Here is a 23,359-nt window from a genome sequence, read left to right as displayed (position 1 = left end):
CAACTGATGTATCCGTGATTTTCCTCAAGGAAAAGGGATTGTGAGAGAAGAAGGAGGGAAAAGAAGAAGATATTTATATAATTTTGGGGTTTCTGCTGAGGAAACCGGAGTGAACTGACTTCAGATGCATTTGGAATATTTGCATAAGGAAGATTTAATTTAGGCAGCACCAGGAACTACAGGATGCAGGAAAGAATGCTAGAATTGGGATAAACCGCAATAACTAGTTACTCCTCTTTGTTACTATTAGGTATCAGACTTACGTGTTTTGTTGATTTTTGTTATAAAAATTGGATAAACTTGAATGTGAATACATTTGCTTCTTTCATCAAAGAGCGAAGTCTTGGATAAAATAGCTATTTGATGAATATTCTTCAGAGAATTGCAAGATACTCCTAACAAGACTATTTTAGAAACAAAAGTATGTTGAATTCTTCAACCGACTCTTAAAATGGTCATTTTCAATGAATATTGAAGTTATTTCTGAGTGGAACAACTTATTAATATCCAGTGCTTGTAGCAGTTTTATTTGGTAGAAGTATGTCAAAAGTAAAAATTTATGATGCTTTTTATTGAGGTGTATATTTTATACTTTGTTGCCATGAGTGGATGAAGAAATGTGTGGAAGGCTAAACTGGAAAATACAAGAAACTGGCAAATTATTACACCACATGGGTGTGAGAAGTAATGAATATTATTTACTCGGATTCCGGAAGCACATGTCCCAGCTGATCAATTTAGGACACTTCCACTTAAGGGACGTGAAGTGTACATTAAACTGAAGTGTCATTGTAATTGTGTAAGTTCTCAGTTATCGGGCAAGTTAAAGAGCATGATGAATGTTTGTAGTATAATGGTGTAAATCGTTCTGATTTCTTGCATGAAAGACATGCGGGATCATGTACCACCTGCTTTGACATTGATTCTCAGGTGTATGAATTGCTGCTGTGATCTTAGATCACATTTGTCCTCATCACTCGACATATCGGCACTGATGTTGACACGATTTTATTTTAGTTAGACATATGAGAAATCAAACCATGTTTGAAATTGGAAGGGTGTATTTGTGAAGCCTGTATTCCATTTCTTCAGTGTATTTCTATCGTGTTCCAGCCCCCAGACACAAAGTAGGAAACATAAGTCCTAGACTAATACAGGCAGGAGGATACAGCTTGATGCTAACACTTCATGAATATATGAATAACGTTATCATATGTACTTGTGAGTGATTTTGTGTCTCTTTTGCTTTTCAGTGTCTTGTCAGAGACAACCAGCCTTGAAGGTAATTAAACTCTCATTTATATTTTGAACTAGTAACTGGATAGTCTATGAGATATACTTTATTGATTATTTTGTTTCAAATTCCATTCAGGCTACAAGTGACAAGGAAGATTCTGTTTCAAATATAGCCACAGAAATAAAGGATGCACAAATATCTGGGACAGGTAATTTTGCAAAACACATTCAATGTGATGTTCTATAAAGACAGAAGAGAATTTCCCTTCCCCAAATAAATCATCCGGGGGTTCGTCGAAGCTTCACGTTCTGATTCAGCATGCCTGAGATTCTTCATTTATAATAAGTTATCAGATGACCCCGATGCTGCTGGTCTTCGGCCATGATCTGAGTGCTAAGATTATAGATGTCTCTACTTGGAAATTGTGAAGAAGAACCATTGGAGAGCAGTTGAACTCATACCAGGCTCAGGGGACAGCATCATTTTGCTTTAATTCTACAGCATGTTTTCCATCAAGAGGGGAAGGAGAAAGAGATGAAGTAATAGATATTATAGGCATCAGATCGTATTGCTATAAACAGAGGGAAAAGTCATCCAAATACCCCATAAACACTGTAGAATGAGAACTAACCAGACCACTGATGTAGCAATTATTTTCCTCAAGGATGAGGGGTTGTGAGGCAGGAAGGAGGGAAAGGAAGAAGTTATTGATGTAATTTTGGAGTTACTGCTGAGGAAACCTGAGTAAACTTACTTCAGATGCATTTGGAATATTTGCATAAAAGAAGATTTGATTTTGGCTGCTGCAGGAGCTACTGGAAGCAGGAAATAATGCTAGAATTGGGATAAACCACATTGACTTGTTACTCCTCTTTGGTACTATTAGGCATCGGAGATACATGTTTTGTTGATTTTAGTCGTAGAAATGAGATCAACTTGAATATGCATACATTGGCTTCGCTGTTCAGGGAGCTAACTCTTAGATAAAATAGCTATTTAATGAAACTTCTTTAGAGAATAGCGTGATACTCCCAACAATAATATTTTAGAAACAAAAATTATGATGAATTCAAATTAACTCCTAAAATTATCATTTTCAATGAATATTGGAGTGATTTCTGAATGTAAACCTTATTAATATCTAATGCTTATAGCCATTTTAACTTTGTAGAAGCATGTCAAAAATGATAATTGATGATATTTCTATTAAGGCTAATATATTATCCTTTGTTGCCATGAGTGGATGAAGAAGCTTTTGGAACTAGCTAAACTAGCAGATACAAGAAACTTAGGCAAATTATTACACCACACGGGAGTGAGTAATAATGAAAATTATCTACTAGGTTTCAGCAAACATATATCCAAGCTGATCAATTTAGGACACTTCCACTGAAGAGACGTGAAGTGTACATTCAACCAAAGTGTTGTTGTAATTATGTACCTTCCCAGTTATTGGGCAAGTTAAAGATCATGATGAATGTTGTACTACAATGGTGTAAATCTTTCTGATTTCTTGTATGAAAGACGTGCGGAATCATGTACCACCTGCTTTGACATTGATTCTCAGGTGTATGAGTTGCTCCACTGATTTTAGGTCACGTTTGTCCTCATCATTTGGCATATCCACATTGATACTGACACGGTTTTATTTTAGTTTTTGACATATGACAAATCATACCATGTTTGAAATTCTAAGTGTACGTTTCATGAAGCCTGTATTCCCTTTTTTCAGTGTATTTCTGTCATGTTCCAGTCCCCATACACAAAGTAGAAAATACGAAAGCCTACACTAATGCTGGCAGGAGGATACAGTTTGTTGCTAACAGTGCATGAATGTATTGATAAATTTATCATATTCAGATATGAGTGATTGTGTATCCATTTTTCTTTTCAGTGTCTTCTCAGAAACAACCACCCTTGAAGGTAATTAAATTTTCATTTATATTTTGTAGTAGTAAGTGTATATTCTATGAAGCTTACTTTATTTATGGATTATTTTGTTTCAAATTCCATTCAGGCTACAAGTGACAAGAAAGATTCTGTTTCGAATATAGTCACAGAAATAAAGGATGAACGACAATCTGGGACAGGTAATATTGTACAACATATTTAATGTCATGTTCAATCAAGATAGAAAAGAACTTCTTTTCCCCAAATAAATCAGCGGGGTGCTCGTCAAAGCTGCACATTCTGATTCAGCAGGCCTGAGATTCATTTGTAATAAGTTCTCAGGTGATGCTGTTGGTGCTGGTCTTGGACATGATCTTCGCAGTAAGATTATAGACTTCCTTACACTGAAATGGGGAAGAAGAAACATTGGAGAGCAGCCCAGGACATAAGGGCTCAGGGGACAGCATAATTTTGCTTCAGTTCTACAGCATGTTTTCCCCAAGGTGGAAGGAGAAAAGGATGAAGTTTAGATTTTACAGTCGTCATATCTTACTGCTAAAAACAGATGGAAAAATGATCGTAATAACCCCTAGACACTGTAGAACGAGAACTAATGAGACAACTGATGTATCCGTGATTTTCCTCAAGGAAAAGGGATTGTGAGAGAAGAAGGAGGGAAAAGAAGAAGATATTTATATAATTTTGGGGTTTCTGCTGAGGAAACCGGAGTGAACTGACTTCAGATGCATTTGGAATATTTGCATAAAGAAGATTTAATTTAGGCAGCTCCAGGAACTACAGGATGCAGGAAAGAATGCTAGAATTGGGATAAACCAGAATGACTCATTACTCTTCTTTGTGACGATTAGGCATCAGAGATACATGTTTTGTTGATTTTAGTTATAAAAATGAGATAAACATGATTACGAATGCTTTGGCTTTGTTTTTGAAGGCTTTGTTTACTCTTGGATAAAATAACTATTTAAACTTCTTTAGAGAATAATATGATACTCCTAACAAGACTATTTTAGAAACAAAAATTATGATGAAATCAAATTAACTCCTAAGATTGTCATTTTCAATGAATATTGGAATGATTTCTGCATAGAAACCTTATTAATATCTAATGCTTGTAGCAGTTTTACTTTAGAGATATATGTCAAAAATGACAGTTGATGATATTTTTGTTGAGGCTAATATATATGAACCTTTGTGACCATGACTAGATGAGGAAACTTTCGAAAGTCTCAACTAGTGGATACAAGAAAGTTAGGCAAATTATTACATCACATTGGTGTCAGAAATAATGAATGTCATCTACTAGGTTTCTGCAAAAATATATCCAAGCTGAAGGGACGTGAAGTGTACATTCAACTGAAGTGTCATTGTAATTGTGTACGTTCCTAGTTGCCGGACAAGTTAAAGAGCATGATGAATGTTTGTAGTATAATTACGTAAAACCTTCTGATTTCCTGCATGAAAGACATTAGGAATCATGTACCACCTCCTTTGACATTGATTCATAGGTGTATGAGTTGTTCCACTGACTTAAGTCACATTTCTCCTCATCACTTGGCATATCCACATTGATATTGAGATGGTTTTATTTTAGTTTTAGACATATGACAGATCATACCGTGTTTGCAATTGTAAGGGTATATTTCATGAAGCCTGTATTTCCTTTTTTCAGTGTATTTCTGTCATGTTCCAGTCCCCAGACACAAAGTAGAAAACATCAAAGCCTACACTAATACAGGCAGGAGGATACAGCTTGGTGCTAACACTGTATGCATGTATGGATAACTTTATCATATTTACGTATGAGTGATTATGTATCCCTTTTGCTTTTCAGTGTCTTCTCAGAAACAACCAGTCTTGAAGGTAAATAAATTTCCATTTAAATTTGGAACTAGTAACTGCAGAGTCTATGAAACCTACTTTATTTGTTGATTATTTTATTTCAAATTCCATTCAGGTTACAAGTGACGAGAAAGATTCTGTTCCGAATACAGCCTCAGAAATAAAGGATGGACAAGAATCTGCTACAGGTAATTTTGCAAAACACATTTACTGTCATGTTCAGTCCAGATAGAAAATAACTTCTCTTCCCTGAATAAATCAGCGTGGGACTCGTTGATGCTGCACATTCTGATTCAGCAGGCCCGAGATTCCTCATATGTAATAAGTTCTCGGGTGACGCCGATGCTGCTGGTCTTGGACATGATCTTCGCAGTAAGATTATAGACTTCCACACATTGAAATTGGGAAGAAGAAACATTGGAGAGCAGATCAAGACGTAAGGGGTTCAGGGGACAGCATAATTTTGCTTTAATTCTGCAGCATGTTTTCACCAAGGGTGGAAGGAGAAAGAGATGAAGTATAGATTTTACAGACATCACACCGTACTCCTAAAGACAGACGGAAACTTGATCGTAATAACTCGCAGACACTAGAGTGACAAGTAACGAGACCACTGATATAGCAATTAGTTTTCCCAAGGAAGAGGGATAGTGAGGCAGGAAGGAGGAAAAGAAGAAGTTACTTATGTAATTTTGTGATATCTGCTGAGGAAACCTGAGTGAACTCACTTCAGATGCATGTAACATATTTGCAGAAAGAAGATTTGATTTTGGCAGCTCCTGGAAATGCAGGATGCAGGAAGAATGCTAGAATTGGGATACACCGCAATGACTAATTACTCCTCTTTGTAACTATTAGGCATCAGACTTGCATGTTTCATTGATTTTAGTTTTAAAAATGAGATATGCCTGAATATGTCTACATTGGCTTCTTTGATCAAAGAGGTAACTCTTGGAAAAAATCGCGATTTAATGAATATTCTTTATAAAATAGCATGATACTCCTAACAAGACTATTTTAGAAACAAAAATACTGTTGAATTCATCAATTAACCCTTAAATGGTCATTTTTAACGAATGTTGGCATAATTTCCAAATGGAAAAGCTCACTAATATCCAATTCTTGTAGGAGTTTTATTTAGCAGAAGTATGTCAAAATTAATAATTGATTATGCTCTTTATTGTGGATTATATATTATACTTTGTTGCCATGAGTGGATAAAGAAATGTTTGGAAGGCTAAACTAGAGAATACAAGAAACTTAGGGGAATTATTATACCACATGGGTGTGAGAAATAATGAATATTATTTACTCCGATTCCGGAAACATATATCCAAGCTGATCAATTTAGGACACTACCACTTAAAAGACGTGAAATGTTCATTCAACTAAAGTGTCATTGTAATTGTGTAAGTTCTCAGTTATCAGGCAAATTAAAGAGCATCGTGAATGTTTGTAGTATAATGGTGTAAATCCTTCTGCTTTCTTGCCTGAAAGATGCAGGATCATGTACCACCTGCTTTGACATTGTTTCTCAGGTGTATGAATTGCTGCTCTGATTTTACATCACATTTCTCCTATTCACTCGACATATCCTTATTGATACAGACACGGTATTATTTTAGGCAGGAGGATACAGCTTAATGCTAACACCTCATGAATGTATGAATAACATTATCTTATGTACGTATGAGTGATTGTGTGTCCCTTTTGCTTTTTAGTGTCTTCTCAGAAACAACCAGACTTGAAGGTAATTAAACTCTCATTTATATTTTGAACTAGTAACTGTTTGGTCTATGAACTATACTTTATGTATTGATTATTTTGTTTCAAATTCCATTCAGGCTACAAGTGACAAGGAAGATTCTGTTTCGAATATAGCCACAGAAATAAAGGAAGCACAAATATCTGGAACAGGTAATTTTGCAATACGCATATAATGTCATGTTCAATCAAGATAGAAGAGAACTTCCCTTCCCCAAATAAATCAGCGTGGGGTTCGTCGAAGGTTCACGTTCTGTTTCAGCACGCCTAAGATTCTTCCTTTGTAATAAGTTCTCAGGTGAGCCTCATGCTGCTGGTCTTTGGCCATGATCTGAGTACTAAGATTATAGACTTCCCTACTTTGAAATTGGAAAGAAGAACCATTGGAGAACAGTTTAACACATAACAGGCTCAGGAGACAGCATCATTTTCCTTTAATTCTACAGCATGTTTCCATCAAGAGGGGAAGGAGAAAGAGATGAAGTAATAGATATTACAGACATCAGATTGTATTGCTATGAACATAGGCAAAAGTAATCCTAATACCCCAAAAACACTGTAGAATGAGAACTAACAAGATCAATGATGTAGCAATTATTTTACTCAAGCAAGAGGAATTGTGAGGCAGGAAGTAGGGAAAAGAAGAGGTTATTTATGAAATTTTGGGGTTTCCGCTGAGGAAACGTGAGTGAACTCACATCAGATACATTTGGAATATTTGCATAAAAGAATATTTGATTTTGGCAGCTCCAGGAACTACTGGAAGCAGGAAACAGTGCTAGAATTGGGATAAACCACAGTGACTCCTTACTCTTCTTTGTTACTATTAGGCATCAGGGATACATGTGTTGTTGATTTTACTTATAATAATGAGATAAACTTCAATATGAATACATTGACTTGGTTGTTCAAGGAGCTAACTCTTGGATAAAATAGGTAGTTAGTGAAACTTCTTTAGAGAATAGTGTGATATTCCCAACAAGACTATTTTAGTAACAAAAATTACATTGAATTCAAGTTAACTCCTCAAATGGTCATTTTCAATGAATATTGGAGTGTTTTCTGAATGTAAATTTTATTAATATCTAATGCTGGTAATGGTGTAACTTTGTAGACGTATGTCAAAATTGGTAATTCATGATGTTTTTATTGAGGCTAATATATTATTTTTTGTTACTGTGAATGTTTAAAGAAACTTTCAAAATGCTAAACTAGCAGATACAAGAAACTTAGTCAAATTACTACACCACACGGGAGTGAGAAAAAATGAATATTATCTACTAGGTTTCAACAAACATATATCCAAGCTGATCAATTTAGGACACTTCCACTGAAGAGACGTGAAGTGTCATTGTAATTGTGTGCCTTCCCAGTAATCGGACGAGTTAAAGAGCGTGATGAATGTTTGTAGTACAATTATGTAAATCCTTCTGATTTCCTGCATGAAAGACATGCGGGATCGTGTACCACCTGCTTTGACATTGATTCTCAGGTGTATGAGTTGCTTCACTGATTTAGGTCACGTTTGTCCTCATCACTCGGCATATCCACATTGATATTGAGATGGTTTTATTTTAGTTTTAGGCATACGACAAATCATACCGTGTTTGCAATTGTAAGGGTATATTTCATGAAGCCTGTGTTCCCTTTTGTCAGTGTATCTCTGTCATGTTCCAGTCCCCAGACACAAAGTAGCAAACATCAAAGCCTACACTAATACAGGCAGGTGGATACAGCTTGGTGCTAACATTGTATGCGTGTGTGGATAACTTTATCATATTTACGTACGAGTGACTATGTATCCCTTTTGCTTTTCAGTGCCTTCTCAGAAACCACCAGCCTTGAAGGTAATTAAATTTTCATTTATATTTTGAACTACTAACTGTACAGTCTATGAACCTACTTTATTTATTAATTATTTTGTTTCAAATTCCATTCAGGTTATAAGTGACGAGAAAGATTCTATTTTGAATATAGCTACAGAAATAAAGGATGGACAAGAATCTGGGACAGGTAATTCTGCAAAACACATTTAATGTCATGTTCAGTCCAGATAGAAAATAACTTCTCTTCCCTGAATAAATCAGCGTGGGGCTAGTCGAAGCTACACATTCTGGTTCAGCAGGCCTGACATTCTTCATATGTAATAAGTTCTCGGGTGACGCCCATGCTGCTGGTCTTGAACATGATCTTCGCAGTAAGATTATAGACTTCCACACATTGCAATTGGGAAGAAGAAACATTGGAGAGCAGATAAAGATGTAAGGGGCTCAGGCGACAGCATAATTTTGCTTTAATTCTACAGCATGTTTTCACCAAGGGTGGAAGGAGAAAGAGATGAAGTATAGATTTCATGGACATCACACCATACTGCTGAAGACAGACGGAAACTTGATCGTAATAACTCGCGGACACTAGAACGAGAAGTATCCAGACCACTGATATAGCAATTAGTTTTCCCAAGGAAGTGGGTTTGTGAGGCAGGAAGGAGGGAAAAGAAGTTATTTATGTAATTTTGTGATTTCTGCTGAGGAAACCTGAGTGAATTCACTTCAGATGCATGTAGCATATTTGCAGAAAGAAGATATGATTTTGGCAGCTCCTGGAACTACCGGTTGCAGGAAAGAATGCTAGAATTGGGATAAACCACAATGACTAATTACTCCTCTTTTTACTGTTAGTCATCAGACTTACCTGTTTCGTTGATTTTAGTTTTAAAAATGAGATACCCTTGAATATGAATACATTGGCTTCTTTGATCAAAGAGGTAACTCTTGGAAAAAAAATCGCGATTTAATGAATATTCTTTAGAGAATAGCATGATACTCCTAACAAGACTATTTTAGAAACAAAAATACTGTTGAATTCATCAACTGACCCTTAAAATGGTCATTTTCAATGAATGTTGGCGTGATTTCCGAATGGAAAAGCTCACTAATATCCAATTCTTATAGGAGTTTTATTTAGCAGAAGTATGTTAAAATTAATAATTGATTATGCTCTTTATTGAGGTTTATATATTATACTTTGTGGCCATGAGTGGGTGAAGAAATGTTCAGAAGGCTAAACTAGAGAATGCAAGAATCTTAGGCGAATTATGACACCACACGGGTGTGAGAAATAGTGAATATTATTTAGTCAGATTCTGGAAACATATATCCAAGCTGATGAACTTAGGACACTTCCACTTAAAAGACGGGAAATGTCCATTCAACTAAAGTGTCATTGTAATTGTGTAAGTTCTCAGTTATCAGGCAAGTTAAACAGCATGATGAATGTTTGTAGTATAATGGTGTAAATCCTTCTGCTTTGTTGCCTGAAAGACATGCAGGATCATGTACCACCTGCTTTGACATTGATTCTCAGGTGTATGAATTGCTGCTCTGATTTTACATCACATTTCTCCTCATCACTCGCCATATCCATATTGATATAGACCCGGTTTTATTTTAGTCTTAGACCTACGACTAATCGTACCATGTTTAAAATTGTAAGGGTATATTTGGTGAAGCCTGTATTCTTCTTCTTCAGTGTATTTCTGAAGTAGAAAACATCTAATCCTACGCTAATACAGGCAGGAGGATACAGCTTGTTGCTAACACCTCATGAATGTACAAATAACATTATCTTATGTTCATATGATTGATTATGTGTCCCTTTTGCTTTTTAGTGTCTTCTCAGAAACAACCAACCTTGAAGGTAATTAAACACTCATTTATATTTTGAACTCGTAACTGTATAGTCTATAATCTATACTTTATGTATTGATTATTTTGTTTCAAATTCCATTCAGGCTACAAGTGACAAGGAAGATTCTGTTTCGAATATAGCCACAGAAATAAAGGATGGACAACAATCTGGGACAGGTAATTCTGCAATACACATTTAACGTCATGTTCAGTCCACATAGAAAAGAACTTCTCTTCCCTGAGTAAATCATCGTGGGGCTCGTCGAAGCTGCACATTCTGATTCAGCAGACCTGAGATTCTTCATATTTAATAAGTTCTCTGGTGACGCCGATGCTGCTGGTCTTGGACATGACCTTCCCGGTAAGGTTATAGACTTCCACACACTGAAATTGGGAAGAAGAAATATGGAGAGCAGATCAAGACGTAAGGGGCTCAAGGGACAGCATAATTTGGCTTTAATTCTACAGCTTGTTTTCACCAAGGGTGGAAGGAGAAAGAGATGAAGTATAGATTTTACAGACATCACACCGTACTGCTAAAGACAGAGGGAAACTTGATCGTAATAACTTGCGGACACTAGAATGACAAGTAACGAGACCACTGATGTAGCAATTAGTTTTCCCAAGGAAGTGGGATTGTGTGGCAGGAAGGAGGGAAAAAAAGAAGTTATTTATGTAATTTTGGGATTTCTGCTGAGGAAACCTGCGTGAAGTCACTTTAGATGCATTTAGCATATTTGCAGAAAGAAGATTTGATTTAGGCAGCTCCTGGAACTACAGGATGCAGGAAAGAATGCTAGAATTGGGATAAACCACAATGACTAATTACTCCTCTTTGTTACTATTAGGCATCAGACTTGCATGTTTTGTTGATTTTAGTTACAAAAACGAGATACGCTTCAATATGAATACATTGGCTTCTTTGATCAAAGAGGTAACTCTTGGAAAAAATCGTGATTTAATGAATATTTTTTAGAGAATAGCATGATACTCCCAACAAGACTATTTTAGAAACAAAAATAATGTTGGATTCATCAACTAACCTTTAAATGGTCATTTTCAATGAATGTTGGCGTGATTTCTGAATGGAAAAGCTTACTGCTATCCAATGCTTGTAGGAGTTTTATTTAGTAGAAGTATGTCAAAATTAATAATTGATTATACTCTTTATTGAGGTTTATATATTATACTTTGTGGCCATGAGTGGATGAAGAAATGTTCAGAAGGCTAAACTAGAGAATACAAGAAACTTAGGCAAATTATGACACCACACGGGTGTGAGAAATAATGAATATTATTACTCCAATTCTGGAAACATATATCCAAGCTGATCAATTTAGGTCACTTCCATTTAAAAGACGTGAGATGTTCATTCAACTAAAGTGTCATTGTAATTGTGTAAGTTCTCAGTTATCAGGCTAGTTAAAGAGCATGATGAATGTTTGTAGTATAATGGTGTAATAATCCTCCTGCTTTCTTGTCTGAAAGACATGCACGATCATGTACCACCTGCTTTGACATTGTTTCTCAGGTGTGTGAATTGCTGAGGATTTTACATCATGTGTCTCCTCATCAATCGACATATCCATATTGATATAGACACGGTTTTATTTTAGTTTTAGACATACGACTAATCATACCATGTTTGAAATAGTAAGGGTATATTTCATGAAGCCTGTATTCCTTTTCTTCAGTGTATTTCTAAAGTAGAAAACATCAAATCCTACACTAATACAGGCAGGAGGATACAGCTTAATGCTAACACCTCATGAATGTATGAATAACATTATCTTATGTACATATGAGTGATTATGTGTCCCTTTTGCTTTTTAGTGTCTTCTCAGAAACAACCAGCTTTGAAGGTAATTAAACTCTCATTTATATTTTGAACTAGTAACTGTATAGTCTATGAACTGTACTTTATGTACTGATTATTTTGTTTCAAATTCTCTTCAGGCTACAAGTGACAAGGAAGATTCTGTTTCGAATATAGCCACAGAAATAAAGGATGCACAAATATCTGGAACAGGTAATTTTGCAATATGCATCTAATGTCAGGTTCAATCAAGATAGAAGAGAACTTCTCTTCCCCAAATAAGTGAGCGTGGGGTTCGTCGAAGGTTCACGTTCTGTTTCAGCACGCCTGAGATTCTTCCTTTGTAATAAGTTCTCGGGTGAGCCTCATGCTGCTGGTCTTTGACGTGATCTGAGTACTAAGATTACAGACTTCCCTACTTTGAAACAGGGAAGAAGAACCATTGGAGAGCAGTTTAACACATAAGAGGCTCAGGAGACAGCATCATTTTCCTTTAATTCTACAGCATGTTTCCATCAAGAGGGGAAGGAGAAAGAGATGAAGTAATAGATATTATAGACATCAGATCGTATTGCTATGAACATAGGCAAAAGTAATCCTAATACCCCAAAAACACTGTAGAATGAGAACTAACAAGACCAATGATGTAGCAATTATTTTGCTCAAGCAAGAGGAATTGTGAGGCAGGAAGTAGGGAAAGAAGAGGTTATTTATGAAATTTTGGGGTTTCCGCCGAGGAAACCTGAGTGAACTCACTTCAGATACATTTGGAATATTTGCATAAAAGAATATTTGATTTTGGCAGCTCCAGGAACTACTGGACACAGGAAACAGTGCTAGAATTGGGATAAACCACAGTGACTTGTTATTCCTCTTTGTTACTATCAAGCATCAGAGATACATGTTTTGTTGATTTTACTTATAAAAGTGAGATAAACTTGAATATGAATACATTGCTTTCGTTATTCAAGGAGCTAACTCTTGGATAAAATAGCTATTCAGTGAGACATCTTTAGAGAATAGTGTGATATTCCCACCAAGACTATTTTAGTAACAAAAATTATGTTGAATTCGAATTAACTCCAAAATGGTCATTTTCAATGAATATTGGAGTGATTTCTCAGTGTAAATTCTATTAGTATTTAATGCTGGTAACAATGTGGCTTTGTAGACGTATGTCAAAATTGGTAATTCATGATCTTTTTATTGAGGCTAATGTATTATTTTTTGTTACCGTGAATGTTTGAAGAAACTTTCAGAAGGCTAAACTAGCAGATACAAGACACTTATTCAAATTATTACACCACACGGGAGTGAGAAATAATGAATATTATCTACTAGGTTTCAACAAACATATATCCAAGCTGATCAATTTAGGACACTTCCACTGAAGAGACGTGAAGTATCATTGTAATTGTGTGCCTTCCCAGTTATCAGATGAGTTAAAGAGCGTGATGAATGTTTGTAGTATAATTATATAAATCCTTCTGATTTCCTGCATGAAAGACATGCGGGATCGTGTACCACCTGCTTTGACATTGATTCTCAGGTGTATGAGTTGCTCCACTGATTTAGGTCACATTTGTCCTCATCACTCGGCATATCCACATCGATATTGGCACGATTTTATTTTAGTTTTAGATATACGACAAATCATACCGTGTTTGCAATTGTAAGGGTATATTTCATGAAGCCTGTGTTCACTTTTGTCAGTGTATCTCTGTCATGTTCCAGTCCCCAGACACAAAGTAGAAAACATCAAAGCCTACACTAATGCAGGCAGGAGGATACAGGTTGATGCTAACACTGTACTCATGTATGGATAACTTTATCATATTTACGTGTGAGTGATTATGTATCCCTTTTGCTTTTCAGTGCCTTCTCAGAAACCACCAGCGTTGAAAGTAATTAAATTTTCATTTATATTTTGAACTAGTAACTGCAGAGTCTATGAAACCTACTTTTTTGGTGATTAATTTGATTCAAATTCCATTCAGGTTACAAGTGACAAGAAAGTTTCTGTTTCGAATACAGCCACAGAAATAAAGGATGGACAAGAATCTGGGACAGGTAATTCTGCAAAACACATTTAATGTCATGTTCATCCAGATAGAAAATAACTTCTCTTCCTTGAATAAATCAGCGTGGGGCTCTTCAATGCTGCACATTCTGATTCAGCAGGCCCGAGATTCCTCATATGTAATAAGTTCTCGGGTGACGCCGATGCTGCTGGTCTTGGAAATGATCTTCCCAGTAAGATTAAAGACTTCCACACACTGAAATTGGGAAGAAGAAACATTGGAGAGCAGATCATGACGTATGGGGCTGAGGGGACAGCATAATTATGCTTTAATTCTACAGCATGTTTTCACCAAGGGTGGAAGGAGAAAGAGATGAAGTATAGATTTTACAGACATCACACTGTACTGCTAAAGACAGATGGAAACTTGATCGTAATGACTCGCGGACACTAGAACGAGAAGTAATAAGTCCACTGATATAGCAATTAATTTTCCCAAGATAGAGGGATTGTGAGGCAGGAAAGAGGGAAAAGAAGAAGTTATTTATGTAATTTTGTGATTTCTGCTGAGGAAACCTAAGTGAACTCACTTCAGATGCATGTAGCATATTTGCAGAAAGAAGATTTGATTTTGGCAGCTTCTGAAACTACAGGATGCAGCAAGGAATGCTAGAATTAGGATAAACCACAATGACTAATTACTCCTCTTTGTTACTATTAGGCATCAGACTTACCTGTTTCGTTGATTTTAGTTATAAAAATGAGATATGCTTGAATATGAATACATTGGCTTCTTTGATCAAAGAGGTAACTCTTGGATAAAATCGCAATTTAATGAATATTCTTTAGGGAATAGCATGATACTCCTAGCAAGACTATTTTAGAAACAAAAATACTGTTGAATTCATCAACTGACCCTAAAAATGGTCATTTTCAATGAATGTTGGCGTGATTTCCGAATGGAAAAGCTTACTAATATCCAATGCTTGTAGAAGTTTTATTTAGTAGAAGTATGTCAAAATTAATAATTGATTATGCTCTTTATTGAGGTTTACATATTATACTTTGTTGCCATGAGTGGATGAAGAAATGTTTGGAAGGCTAAACTAGAGAATACAAGAAACTTAGGCCAATTAGGACATCACACGGGTGTGAGAAATAATGAATATTATTTACTCCGATTCCGGAAACATATATCCAAGCTGTTGAATTTAGGACACTTCCAACTTAAAAGGCGTGAGATGTCCATTCAACTAAAGTGTCATTGTAATTGTGTAAGTTCTCAGTTATCAGGCAAGTTAAAGAGCATGATGAATGTTTGTAGTATAATGGTATAAATCCTTCTGCTTTCTTGCCTGAAAGACATGCAGCATGTACCACCTGCTTTAACATTGATTTTCAGGTGTATGAATTGCTGCTCTGATTTTACATCATATTTCTCCTCATCACTCAGCATATCCATAATGATATAGACCCGGTTTTATTTTAGTTTTAGACGTATGACTAATCATACCATGTTTGAAATAGTAAGGGTATATTTCATGAAGCCTGTATTCCTTTTCTTCAGTGTATTTCTAAAGTAGAAAACATCAAATCCTACACTAATACAGGCAGGAGGATACAGCTTGATGCTAACACCTCATGAATGTATGAATAACATTATCTTATGTACATATGAGTGATTGTGTGTCCCTTTTGCTTTTTAGTGTCTTCTCAGAAACAACCAACCTTGAAGGTAATTAAACTCTCATTTATATTTTGAACTAATAACTGTATAGTCTATGAACTATGCTTTATGCATTGATTATTTTGTTTCAAATTCCATTCAGGCTACAAGTGACAAGGAAGATTCTGTTTCGAATATAACCACCAAAATAAAGGATGCACAAATATCTGGGACAGGTAATTTTACAATTCGCATATAATGTCAGGTTCAATCAAGATAGAAGAGAACTTCTCTTCCCCAAATAAGTGAGCGTGGGGTTCGTCGAAGGTTCACGTTCTGTTTCAGCACGCCTGAGATTCTTCTTTTGTAATCAGTTCTTGGGTGAGCTTAATGCTGCTGGTCTTTGGCCGTGATCTGAGTACTAAGATTACAGACTTCCCTATTTTGAAATTGGGAAGAAGAACCATTGGAAAGCGGTTTAACACATAACAGGCTCAGGAAACAGCATGATTTTTTTTAATTCTACGGCATGTTTCCATCAAGAGGGGAAGGAGAAAGAGATGAAGTAATAGATATTATAGACATCAGATCGTATTGCTATGAACAGAGGCAAAGTGATCCTAATACCCCTAAAACACTGTAGAATGAGAACTAACAAGACCAATGATGTAGCAATTATTTTGCTCAAGCAAGAGGAATTGTGAGGCAGGAAGTAGGGAAAAGATGAGGTTATTTATGAAAGTTTGAGGTTTCCGCCCAGGAAACCTGAGTGAACTCACTTCAGATACATTTGGAATATTTGCATAAAAGAATATTTGATTTTGGCAGCTCCAGGAACTACTGGACGCAGGAAACAGTGCTAGAATTGGGATAAACCACAGTGACTCGTTATTCCTCTTTGTTACTATTAGGCATCAGAGATACATGTTTTGTTGATTTTACTTATAAAAATGAGATAAACTTGAATATGAATACATTGCTTTCGTTGTTCTAGGAGCTAACTCTTGGATAAAATAGCTACTCAGTGAAACTCCTTTAGAGAATAGTGTGATATTCCCCACAAGACTATTTTAGTAACAAAAATTATGTTGAATTCAAATTAACTCCTAAAATGGTCATTTACAATGAATATTGGAGTGATTTCTGAATGTTAATTTTATTAATATCTAATGCTGGTAACAGTGTAACTTTGTAGAAGTATGTCAAAATTGGTAATTCATGATCTTTTTACTGAGGTTAATATATTATTTTTTGTTACCGTGAATGTGTGAAGAGAATTTCAGAAGGCTAAACTAGCAGATACAAGAAAGTTAGCCAAATTATTTCACCACACGGGAGTGAGAAATAATGAATATTATCTACTAGGTTTCAACAAACATATATCCAAGCTGATCAATTTAGGACACTTCCACTGAAGAGATGTGAAGTGTCATTGTAATTGTGTACCTTCCTAGTTATCGGATGAATTAAAGAGCGTGATGAATGTTTGTAGTATAATTATGTAAATCCTTCTGATTTCCTGCATGAAAGACATGCGGGATCATGTACCACCTGCTTTGACATTGATTCTCAGGTGTATGAGTTGCTCCACTGATTTAGGTCACATTTGTCCTCATCACTCGGCATATCCACATTGATATTGAGATGGTTTTATTTTAGTTTTAGACATATGACAAATCATACCGTGTTTGCAATTGTAAGGGTATATTTCATGAAGTCTATATTCCCTTTTGTCAGTTTATTTCTTTTATGTTCCAGTCCCCAGACACAAAGTAGAAAACATCAAAGCCTACACTAATGCAGGCAGGAGGATATAGCTTGATGTTAACACTATACACGTGTATACATAACTTTATTATATTTACGTGTGAGTGATTATGTATCCCTTTTGCTTTTCAGTGTCTTCTCAGAAACCACCAGCATTGAAAGTAATTAAATTTTCATTTATATTTTGAACTAGTGACTACAGAGTCTATGAAACCTACTTTTTTGGTGATTAATTTGATTCAAATTCCATTCAGGTTACAAGTGACAAGAAAGTTTCTGTTTCGAATACAGCCACAGAAATAAAGGATGGACAAGAATCTGGGACAGGTAATTCTGCAAAACACATTTACTGTCATGTTCAGTCCAGATAGAAAATAACTTCTCTTCCTTGAATAAATCAGCGTGGGGCTCTTCAATGCTGCACATTCTGATTCAGCAGGCCCGAGATTCCTCATATGTAATAAGTTCTCGGGTGACGCCCATGCTGCTGGTCTTGGACATGATCTTCCCAGTAAGATTAAAGACTTCCACACACTGAAATTGGGAAGAAGAAACATTGGAGAGCAGATCACGATATATGGGGCTCAGGGGACTGCATAATTTTGCTTTAATTCTATAGCATGTTTTCACCAAGGGTGGGAGGAGAAAGAGATGAAGTATAGATTTTACAGACATCACACTGTACTGCTAAAGACAGATGGAAACTTGATTGTAATAACTCGCGGACACTAGAACGAGAAGTAACGAGTCCACTGATGTAGCAATTAATTTTCCCAAGATAGAGGGATTGTGAGGCAGGAAAGAGGGAAAAGAAGAAGTTATTTATGTAATTTTGTGATTTCTGCTGAGGAAACCTAAGTGAACTCACTTCAGATGCATGTAGCATATTTGCAGAAAGAAGATTTGATTTTGGCAGCTTCTGAAACTACAGGATGCAGCAAGGAATGCTAGAATTAGGATAAACCACAATGACTAATTACTCCTCTTTGTTACTATTAGGCATCAGACTTACCTGTTTCGTTGATTTTAGTTATAAAAATGAGATATGCTTGAATATGAATACATTGGCTTCTTTGATCAAAGAGGTAACTCTTGGATAAAATCGCAATTTAATGAATATTCTTTAGGGAATAGCATGATACTCCTAGCAAGACTATTTTAGAAACAAAAATACTGTTGAATTCATCAACTGACCCTAAAAATGGTCATTTTCAATGAATGTTGGCGTGATTTCCGAATGGAAAAGCTTACTAATATCCAATGCTTGTAGAAGTTTTATTTAGTAGAAGTATGTCAAAATTAATAATTGATTATGCTCTTTATTGAGGTTTAAATATTATACTTTGTTGCCATGAGTGGATGAAGAAATGTTTGGAAGGCTAAACTAGAGAATACAAGAAACTTAGGCCAATTAGGACATCACACGGGTGTGAGAAATAATGAATATTATTTACTCCGATTCCGGAAACATATATCCAAGCTGTTGAATTTAGGACACTTCTAACTTAAAAGGCGTGAGATGTTCATTCAACTAAAGTGTCATTGTAATTGTGTAAGTTCTCAGTTATCAGGCAAGTTAAAGAGCATGATGAATGTTTGTAGTATAATGGTATAAATCCTTCTGCTTTCTTGCCTGAAAGACATGCAGCATGTACCACCTGCTTTAACATTGATTCTCAGGTGTATGAATTGCTGCTCTGATTTTACATTATATTAATCACTCAGCATATCCATAATGATATAGACCCGGTTTTATTTTAGTTTTAGACGTATGACTAATCATACCATGTTTGAAATAGTAAGGGTATATTTCGTGAAGCCTGTATTCCTTTTCTTCAGTGTATTTCTAAAGTAGAAAACATCAAATCCTACACTAATACAGGCAGGAGGATACAGCTTGATGCTAACACCTCATGAATGTATGAATAACATTATCTTATGTACATATGAGTGATTGTGTGTCCCTTTTGCTTTTTAGTGTCTTCTCAGAAACAACCAGCCTTGAAGGTAATTAAACTCTCATTTATATTTTGAACTAATAACTGTATAGTCTATGAACTATGCTTTATGCATTGATTATTTTGTTTCAAATTCCATTCAGGCTACAAGTGACAAGGAAGATTCTGTTTCGAATATAGCCACCAAAATAAAGGATGCACAAATATCTGGGACAGGTAATTTTACAATTCGCATATAATGTCAGGTTCAATTAAGATAGAAGAGAACTTCTCTTCCTCAAATAAGTGAGCGTGGGGTTCGTCGAAGGTTCACGTTCTGTTTCAGCACGCCTGAGATTCTTCCTAAGTTCTCGGGTGAGCTTAATGCTGCTGGTCTTTGGCCATGATCTGAGTACTAAGATTATAGACTTCCCTACTTTGAAATTGGGAAGAAGAACCATTGGAAAGCGGTTTAACACATAACAGGCTCAGGAAACAGCATCATTTTCCTTTAATTCTACAGCATGTTTCCATCAAGAGGGGAAGGAGAAAGAGATGAAGTAATAGATATTATAGACATCAGATCGTATTGCTATGAACAGAGGCAAAGTGATCCTAATACCCCTAAAACACTGTAGAATGAGAACTAACAAGACCAATGATGTAGCAATTATTTTGCTCAAGCAAGAGGAATTGTGAGGCAGGAAGTAGGGAAAAGATGAGGTTATTTATGAAAGTTTGAGGTTTCCGCCCAGGAAACCTGAGTGAACTCACTTCAGATACATTTGGAATATTTGCATAAAAGAATATTTGATTTTGGCAGCTCCAGGAACTACTGGACGCAGGAAACAGTGCTAGAATTGGGATAAACCACAGTGACTCGTTATTCCTCTTTGTTACTATTAGGCATCAGAGATACATGTTTTGTTGATTTTACTTATAAAAATGAGATAAACTTGAATATGAATACATTGCTTTCGTTGTTCTAGGAGCTAACTCTTGGATAAAATAGCTACTCAGTGAAACTCCTTTAGAGAATAGTGTGATATTCCCCACAAGACTATTTTAGTAACAAAAATTATGTTGAATTCAAATTAACTCCTAAAATGGTCATTTACAATGAATATTGGAGTGATTTCTGAATGTTAATTTTATTAATATCTAATGCTGGTAACAGTGTAACTTTGTAGAAGTATGTCAAAATTGGTAATTCATGATCTTTTTATTGAGGCTAATATATTATTTTTTGTTACCGTGAATGTGTGAAGAGAATTTCAGAAGGCTAAACTAGCAGATGCAAGAAAGTTAGCCAAATTATTTCACCACACGGGAGTGAGAAATAATGAAATTATCTACTAGGTTTCAACAAACATATATCCAAGCTGATCAATTTAGGACACTTCCACTGAAGAGATGTGAAGTGTCATTGTAATTGTGTACCTTCCTAGTTATCGGACGAGTTAAAGAGCGTGATGAATGTTTGTAGTATAGTTATATAAATCCTTCTGATTTCCTGCATGAAAGACATGCGGGATCGTGTACCACCTGCTTTGACATTGATTCTCAGGTGTATGAGTTGCTTCACTGATTTAGGTCACATTTGTCCTCATCACTCGGCATATCCACATTGATATTGAGATGGTTTTATTTTAGTTTTAGACATATGACAAATCATACCGTGTTTGCAATTGTAAGGGTATATTTCATGAAGCCTGTGTTCCCTTTTGTCAGTGTATTTCTTTTATGTTCCAGTCCCCAGACACAAAGTAGAAAACATCAAAGCCTACACTAATACAGGCAGGAGGATACAGCTTGGTGCTAACACTGTATGCGTGTGTGGATAACTTTATTATATTTACGTGTGAGTGATTATGTGTCCCTTTTGCTTTTCAGTGTCTTCTCAGAAACCACCAGCCTTGAAGGTAATTAAATTTTCATTTATATTTTGAACTAGTAACTGTAGAGTCTATGAAATATACATTATTTATTGATTATTTTGATTCAAATTCCATTCAGGCTACAAGTGACAAGAAAGATTCTGTTTCGAATATAGCCACAGAAATAATGGATGGACAAAAATCTGGTACAGGTAATTTTACAGAACACATTTAGTGTCATGTTCAGTCCAAATGTAGAAGAACTTCTCTTCCCTGAATACATAGTGGGGGACTCGTTGAAGATGTACATTCTGAATCAGCAGGCCTGAGATTCCTCAGTTGTAATAAGTTCTTGGGTGATGCTGATGCTACTGGTCTTAGACATGATCTTCACAATAAGATTATAGACTTACCCACATTGAAATTGGGAAGAAGATACCTTGAAGAGCAGGTCAAGACATAAGGGGCTTAGGGGACAGAATAATTTTGCCTTAATTCTACAGCATGTTTTTACCAAAGGTAGAAGGAGAAAGAGATGAAGTATAGATTTTACATTCACATCCTACTGCTGAAAACAGACAGTAAAGTAATCGTAATAACTCGTACACAGTGTAGAACAAGAACTAATGAGTCCACTGATATAGCAATTAGTTTTCTCAAGGAAGAGGGATTGTGAGGCAGGAAGGAGGGAAAAGAAGGAGTTACTTATGTAATTTTGGGTTTTCTGCTGAGGAAACCTGAATGAACTCACTTCAGAGGCATTTGGCATATTTGCATAAAGAAAATTTGATTTTGGAAACACCAGGAACTACAGGATGCAGGAAAGAATGCTAGAATTGGTGCAAACCACATTGACTAATTACTGCTCTTTGTTACTATTAGGCATGAGACTTACATGTTTTCTTGATTTTAGTTGTAAAAATTGGATAAAGTTGAACGTGAATACATTTGCTTCTTTGATCAAAGAGCAAAGTCTTGGATAAAATCGCTATTTAATGAATATTCTTTAAAGAATAGCATGATACTCCTAACAAGACTGTTTTAGAAACAAAAGTAATGTGGAATTGATAAACTGACTACTTGGTCATTTTCAATGAATATTGCTGTGATTTCGGAATGGAAAAACTTATTAATATCCAGTGCTTGTAGCAGTTTTATTTAGTAGAAGTATGTCAAAATTAATATAATTGAGGATGCTTTTAATTGAGGTTTATGTATTATACTTTGTTGCCATGAGTGGATGAAGAAATGTTCGAAAGGCTAAACTAGAGAATACAAGAAACTTAGGCAAATTATTGTATCACATGGGTTTAAGAAATAATGAATATTATTTACTCGAATTCAGGAAACATATATCCATGCTGATCAACTTAGGACACTTCCACGTAAGAGATGTGAAGTGTATGTTCAACTGAAATGTCATTGTAATTGTGTACCTTCTCAGTTATCAGGCAAGTTAAAGAACGTGATGAATGTTTGTAGTATAATAGTGTAAATCCTTCTGATGTATTGCATGAAAAACATGTGGGATCATGTACCACCTGCTTTGACACTGATTCTCAGGTGTATGAATTGCTGCTCTGATTTTAGATCACATTTGTCCTCATCACTCGGCATATCCACATTGATATTAACATTGTTTTATTTTAGTTTTAGGCATAGAACAAATCATACCAAGTTTGCAGTTGTAAGGGTATATTTCGTGAAGCTTGTATTCCTTTTTTTTCAATCTACTTCTGTCGTGTTCCAGTCTCCATACACAAAGTAGAAAACATCAAAGCCTACACTAATACAGGCAGGAGGATACAGCTTGATGCTAACACTTCATGAGTGTAT

The 23,359-nt window shown here is 35.6% G+C and overlaps 1 protein-coding gene across 1 annotated transcript in view; it reads left to right on the top strand.

The window, feature by feature from the left end:
* The window catches only part of LOC105472026 (ankyrin repeat domain-containing protein 36A-like), a 203,055-nt gene that overhangs the window by 98,011 nt on the left and 81,685 nt on the right, over window positions 1-23,359 (top strand). The window contains exons 48-63 of the mRNA XM_071077048.1: window positions 1,254-1,282; window positions 1,373-1,445; window positions 3,132-3,160; window positions 3,255-3,327; window positions 4,980-5,008; window positions 5,103-5,175; window positions 6,709-6,737; window positions 6,832-6,904; window positions 8,570-8,598; window positions 8,692-8,764; window positions 10,422-10,450; window positions 10,545-10,617; window positions 12,274-12,302; window positions 12,397-12,469; window positions 19,688-19,716; window positions 21,663-21,735. Coding sequence (XP_070933149.1) covers window positions 1,254-1,282; window positions 1,373-1,445; window positions 3,132-3,160; window positions 3,255-3,327; window positions 4,980-5,008; window positions 5,103-5,175; window positions 6,709-6,737; window positions 6,832-6,904; window positions 8,570-8,598; window positions 8,692-8,764; window positions 10,422-10,450; window positions 10,545-10,617; window positions 12,274-12,302; window positions 12,397-12,469; window positions 19,688-19,716; window positions 21,663-21,735 — 816 coding nt within the window. The remainder of the gene's footprint in view (window positions 1-1,253; window positions 1,283-1,372; window positions 1,446-3,131; window positions 3,161-3,254; window positions 3,328-4,979; window positions 5,009-5,102; window positions 5,176-6,708; window positions 6,738-6,831; window positions 6,905-8,569; window positions 8,599-8,691; window positions 8,765-10,421; window positions 10,451-10,544; window positions 10,618-12,273; window positions 12,303-12,396; window positions 12,470-19,687; window positions 19,717-21,662; window positions 21,736-23,359) is intronic.

This window comes from Macaca nemestrina, chromosome 13 (genome assembly GCF_043159975.1).
Source record: "Macaca nemestrina isolate mMacNem1 chromosome 13, mMacNem.hap1, whole genome shotgun sequence".
Lineage (NCBI taxonomy): Eukaryota > Metazoa > Chordata > Mammalia > Primates > Cercopithecidae > Macaca > Macaca nemestrina.
Note: the sequence above shows the minus strand (reverse complement) of the source record. Positions and strands in the feature narration are given on the sequence as shown.